The 6118-nt window shown below is 41.5% G+C and overlaps 1 protein-coding gene across 1 annotated transcript in view; it reads left to right on the top strand.

The window, feature by feature from the left end:
• Positions 1–2529: 2529 nt before the first annotated feature.
• Positions 2530–6118, top strand: part of ryr3 (ryanodine receptor 3) — a gene marked incomplete at both ends in the record, with an annotated part of 132242 nt that continues 128653 nt past the window's right edge. Inside the window, 1 exon segment of the mRNA XM_080531575.1 lies at positions 2530–2577. Coding sequence (XP_080387701.1) covers positions 2530–2577 — 48 coding nt within the window.

The raw sequence follows: 6118 nt of genomic DNA, 5'->3' as shown, positions 1-6118 counted from the left end.
GTTCTTTGGGCAGGGGGCCTAAGGGTGGAAGCAAGCTGGACCCCTGTGGATGGGCAGGAATGTACTCATCAAGCTCTTCTCTCTGATGGGCTTATACAGACGCAGGGAGGTGTGAGTCCCCTCCATGATAGCCAGGGCGGTAATTGACCCTTTGCAGACAGGTGGGTGGGCGAGCTAGAAAGTGTCTAAGAGTGGGAGACCAATGAACCTACCTTAACCTTAACCTACCTTAATCTTAAGCTCACAGCCACTTTACTACTTGAACTATCTATTTTATTACTAGTTGTACTGCTAATTGTATACTGTCTGATTTGTCACTTATGTCCTGTACTATTGGCACTTTTTTATTGGATTATGACTAGTGCCTTATTGTCTGCAAAATAATTGTCTGGATACTGCTAATTGTATCCTGTCTTATTTGTCACTTATGTCTTGTACTATTGTCACTTTTTTATCTTGAATTATGCCTATTGCCTTACTGTCATGTGCTGTAATGTCAGGAACCGAAGCCAAATAATTTTACTCTCTTACACTTGTGTAATGTGACGTAACAATAAACTTGAAACTTGAAAACTTGAAGTCTTTATATCACCATTGGACGTCGTCTTCTGAATCTCCCGGCAATTATCTCCTAAATATAACAAAGATGGTTATAAGGATACACTGTACAAACTGAATTCACAAAGACTACTGTAAAAGCAAACATGTTTGTTTATAACTGCCATTCTGGATTGTTTTATTGTTGCAAGATAGATATATAATAGATCTAACATGAAATGGCTGTGTATATCTATCCATATAGTAATATCTACAATATTACTGTAATCAAATCATAACACGGACATGGTTCTCCACAAACATGTTTTCTTAGCCACTGAAATAGAACCGTCGGTTCTTTGGATGGCTCCAATTGGCGCACCGGATAACTCCAGTGACAGTGATCCATGACAGGTAGGCAACTAGGCGAGGAGAGTAGGCCTAGGCTAAACAGGCAGACGGATGGTAGAGGGGGATAAAGGAGAAAGTCGTCTAATGATCAACCTTAATCTCTATTGGCTTGAGGTGTGGCGGTCAGATGAACAAAGGTGCAGGGGGTTAGATACACATTATTCATTTTGTTGTGTTTTTTTCTCATTGATGTATATGCTGATTCGTTTGAACGTAATGTGTTTATAAATTAAATTCACCAATGCTCAATTTGCCATGTTACGCTAGAGTAGGCCTAGTTATACGGATGATCAGAGCATAGTGCCCATTATTAGTCCAACATCATCTGCAAGAGAGGGGCCGGTTGGTCTTGATCATCAATGGTTGGCTCTTACAGATCAGCTGATCTAAGCACCCACAAGGATTTTACCATAAAAAATTCATTCTGAGTTGAGCAGAGTGCTGCGGCATAAGGAATGGGTTAATCTGGCAACCTAGCCAGCTGTCATGGGATTGATGAAGCCAGAGAGAGGGGTTTTGTGTTTCCCATAGGATGAATGGTCTGGTCTCTGGAGTTAACACTGTAGCGCCGGTTGCATTACCCGTGCTCATTCGCTGCACCCGAAAGCCTGGGCTGGCATGGTGTGGGCTGTTCAGCCCTTCTGTTAATTACCTGTAATGTGAAAGTTACAAGATTGTCCACTTGATGGCACCATTGTCTCCAGCAAGCAAAACAAGCTTCAGCAGCAAAATGTTTCATGTTAAATTATTGGTAAGCAGAAAATGGGACTAAAGTTGCCCATTAGTTGTCTACCTTGTAGGATATAGATATAGTTCCAGCCTAAATATGATTTATCAAGTAGAACAACCCCATTTCGGATTGTGTAGCGTATCAAAAGCATGTTATTAATAGGCCTATAAGATTGCCCATATTATTTTCTTCTACGTTTGCAAGCAACCAGCAGCAGTTGTAAGAGTTATTATGGTTAAGACAACAACATCCATTTCAGGTGGGGGAAATGGGATTCACGAGTCGAACGGGTACAGGTCTCGTGATTAGCCTATTCCGTCCATCGGCGAATTAATTGGGAGTTTGGGCCACCGTACCTAGCAGGTAAGAAGTCGTCGTGTCTAATCTACGGCAATGTCATTTGTGCGATTTGATTGCCTTCACGAAATCAATCAGGCAAAACTTTAAACACAGTTAAATCTCGTTTAATCCCTGCCTGTCAGAGAGAAACGAAAGTCGATCCCCGTCCCAAACTTCGTATTCTACTCAATACGTATTCTCATTCAATTCTTCCTGTTGACCCATTCTTATTATCAACACAGCTGCATCATCCGGCTCGCTCGTCCGCGTGCCCTGATGGGATGGGGCCGCTCCGCTCCGCTCCGCTCCCCTTCAGGACCGCACTGCTGGCATTGGCAGGGACGGCAGGCTTGAGTGACAATCAGCGGTGCGGTGGCGGGCTTGCCCCGGTCTTCCCTATATGGCTGTGTGTGGATGAGCTCTATGCTAATATCAGCAGGAGAGGCACAGCATCGCGTTTCTGCCCACAGTCAGTGGTGGCTTTCAGAGTCTAAGCAGGCTCCTTCACAGCCATGGCTGAGGGTGGAGAAGGAGAAGATGAGATTCAGTTCTTAAGAACTGTAAGTAGTGATTTGTGTTGTTATTTTTCCTTTAAGGAAGCGTTGTTTTTTATTTATTATTATTTTTACTGCTGTTGAATTTCCATGGAGCGGTTGTCTTGGCTTGTTGTATTGATAAGGCTTTGCCTACAGTACTGTCAGTAGGCTACAACTAATGTCAATGCAGGAGCAAGCGGACTTAATGCACACCTTTTTTCAGTTGGATATTACAACTTTGGGTTTCTTATTAATGCTGCCCTTTTTTACTGATTTATTTTGGGGGGTTTATATAATGAATGAAATTCTACCCTCTTTGGAAACTTGTCGCAGGTGCACCCTATGCGCATTGGGCGAGCGGCATATTCTCGGCGCACCTGTCGACAGGGCTCGAGCTATCGAATTGAAATGGTTTAATTGAATTTTGAATTTGGTTTAATGTGCTTCTGACTGTGGATAGGATTGTCCAATGTGAAATTAATTACACTAGTGTGTGCCTATTTTTAAAATGAGAATAATCCGTTTAAATTCAAAGAACATGGATTGTTCTGTTATTCTGATTGCATGCCGTTACATTCACTTCGGAATCCATGTCATTCTATCATAAATTAAGGCAATTTATACTTTTGTGCTCTGCTTTCTCCGTATAGTGAGAGGCGTTTATATATATATGTTCTGTTCACACCGCACATTACCCTTTGCTAGGCTTTGCTATTTTTACTGCTTTGACGGAGATTATTTACAGTAGCTAAACTAGAGTGTGGTTGTGTGCAGTTATCTTTGAAAGCGATATGATGGGTTGTAACCTATGTTGACAGGTGTGCATAGACATCACAGTAGGTTGACCATGCACATATTGACCAGGCCTAATCACTTTATTTTGACACTGGACACCAGGGGGGTATTTCATCAATGTCGCTAAAGGAAAATCAAGGCGTATTTTGATAAGTTTCACGAGACTTATCAAAAATAAGCCTGGATTTTCCTTTAGCCAAAGAATACCCCCTTGGGTCCCATGATAATCCAAGCAAAAATAATTCAGCAGGCCTCTTGCTGCACTAATGATAACACCTACTGCTGCAGCTTAACACCTTCTTGCAGGGTGTCCAAAATAAAGACACCCTCCCTCCCTCCTCTCTCTCTCTGTCTATAATGAATAGAAATGAAATTACTTGTTTTCAAATGGTGGATCTGTACCGGTTTGGTACCCATTGGTGGCCTATTCCCTCTTGGGTCAGGGCTATGGTTTTATATGGTGTGCGAAAATAATTGCTTTTTAAAGTATATGAGCAACGGTCTTTTCGGCATATTGTATTCTGTGTGAATAGTATACTAGTTGTTGATCTATATGTAGCCTAACACAAAGGGAATATAGAGTTGGCAGGTTGGCAATGACAGGTCCCTGTATTTAACTGCCCCAAGTATTCTGCATGCCTATGATATGCTGACCCATGCCTGTCAGATTCCCCTGTCACAATGGCATCCTGAATATCTGATGACAACAGCGGTTTGTGAGGGGGGCTTCCCCCAAGACCACATAAACATGATATCAACGTTTAATAGAGGAAAAAACACCGCCATATCATGCATTATGGGAGGAAATTAATATGGATTTTAGGATCTAATTTACATTTGTTGACATTATCGAGCACTTTTGTGGTCTGTCACATGCATGTGTAGATTATGCAATGTGTTCCTGTTAGATAGCAAAGCTAGTTTCACTTGGAAACATGAAGAAACTTGGATGCCCAATGTAAACCTAGGTTTAAAAAGGTTAGGCCAGTCATGTCTTGAATTGGATACTGTACGTTGTTATCATTTCATATCATTTTTTGTTTGTTTATTGTTTTAGGGTTAGGTTCCACAAATCTGCAATGTTTTCTACAATGGCTGCAATATCCAATAGTGATTACAGATTGATGAATTGACTGAACATCAGAGATACAGGCTTAAAGAGATTGTGAATAAAATATTGTGTTAGTGTGTGAAATCTCACCTTGCTGTTGAAGTGTAAACGTGGGAAAGCTGGCAGTGATCAGAGACCCACAGTCAAAGGAAACCAGGAAAAGGATTTGAGTGGAGGTGAATGTTAAACCATGGATTAAGGATAAAGCTATTGGCAGTTTAGTTAAACTCTTAAAACTCTTATGTACATTTGTATGTTTCAGATGTCTTAAAGGTACCATTGTTGTGTCACTATTGCAAATGTATAATTGCATTTGCATTGCAAGAAGTCATTGAAATAATGATGCTCCTACAGTTGCTCTAGCCTTGGGAAACGTCAGGACTATTGTGGGCTATGACACATCTCTTATATCTGATATACCTGATCAGTCTTCTCAAGAGGCCAGTGCTGGTAATGGGAACCTGGTCCAGGCAAATAAAAAAACTAGTGGAGGAAAAAAAGGAGAAAATAATTCAAAGGTGTTTTCAAAGGAGTTTTGTTTTGCTTCACCTTGTGGCCCTGTCCACACCTATAAGTTTTTTTGATAAACGTGGATTTTTATATTCGGTTTGGGGGGTTCGTCCACACGCAAACAAAATGTTGCCCCCTGAAAACGAACATTTTGAAAAACTCTGTCCACAGTGAAGATTTTTTTTAAAAACGCTGTATATTCGCAGTATATTTTTGGCATGGGGACGAGATAGACAGAGATGTTTGTATTCGTCACGTCATCATGCGCGTAGATTTCTATGATCATGCGCACTGCAGCTGTTTGCTGTTCCCTCCAACATCATATCCTCGCGCCAGTAACTATTTTGTTTACAACAGGCGGTCGAGGCTACACAAGCGAGGAAAATGGACGTGTACAAAGTGCTTCTAGTTCTTTCACTGTTAACTGGACTTTTAAACGTGTATTTCGCGGTAACACGGAAGAACCGGTAGTAGCTTTGTTTTCCTGGCATCTGATTGGCCAGCCGGGCTATGGGGTTAAAATGATATAGCCGACTACTGGTGTGGAATGCTCAATGACAGCGTTTATATTGCGTTCATGCGTATGCATGTGGATACAGATATTTTTATAAACATGCTTGTGTGGACGGTAAACTACTAATTTACAAAAGTCCGTATGTTTTCAGTCGATTGAATCATAGTTTTTTTCATATCATGCAGCAACATGGATTAATTACATTTGACCAAAGTTATATAGTCGCCTATACTTCTAATACTAACTTCATAGGTCTAATAGACTGCATGTTGTTCAGGTGAGTCTGCAGGGTGAAAGTAGCTGCAGCTTTAAGCCCAGGTGCCCCAGCCATCCCAAGGTTCCTCTTCTCCAGTAGCAGCACAGGGCTTATTTGGAGTTTATGTTGTTCTGGAAGCCTTCTGCATTCCAGAAGAGGACTCTGAGGGTTTAAATTTAGCCTCTTAAAAGCTGATGCTTCCACCGCACATACACACGGTCCCCCTGGCACCACACCACACTGCACCGCCATTGCATCAGCTGGGGCATAACCACAGCACCAGTGGCGCTTTAACACCATTTTTATGGGGTTAAATCAGCAGTTAGAAATCAACAGCTTGCCACCGCAAAGTTTCAAATCAATAGAAACAGTTTTTCTA

This window comes from Nansenia antarctica (assembly GCF_963989245.1).
Source record: "Nansenia antarctica genome assembly, chromosome: 1".
In the NCBI taxonomy this organism is placed as follows: Eukaryota; Metazoa; Chordata; class Actinopteri; order Argentiniformes; family Microstomatidae; genus Nansenia; species Nansenia antarctica.
The sequence above is the reverse complement of the archived record's forward strand: the minus strand, read 5'-3'. Positions and strand labels throughout refer to the sequence as shown.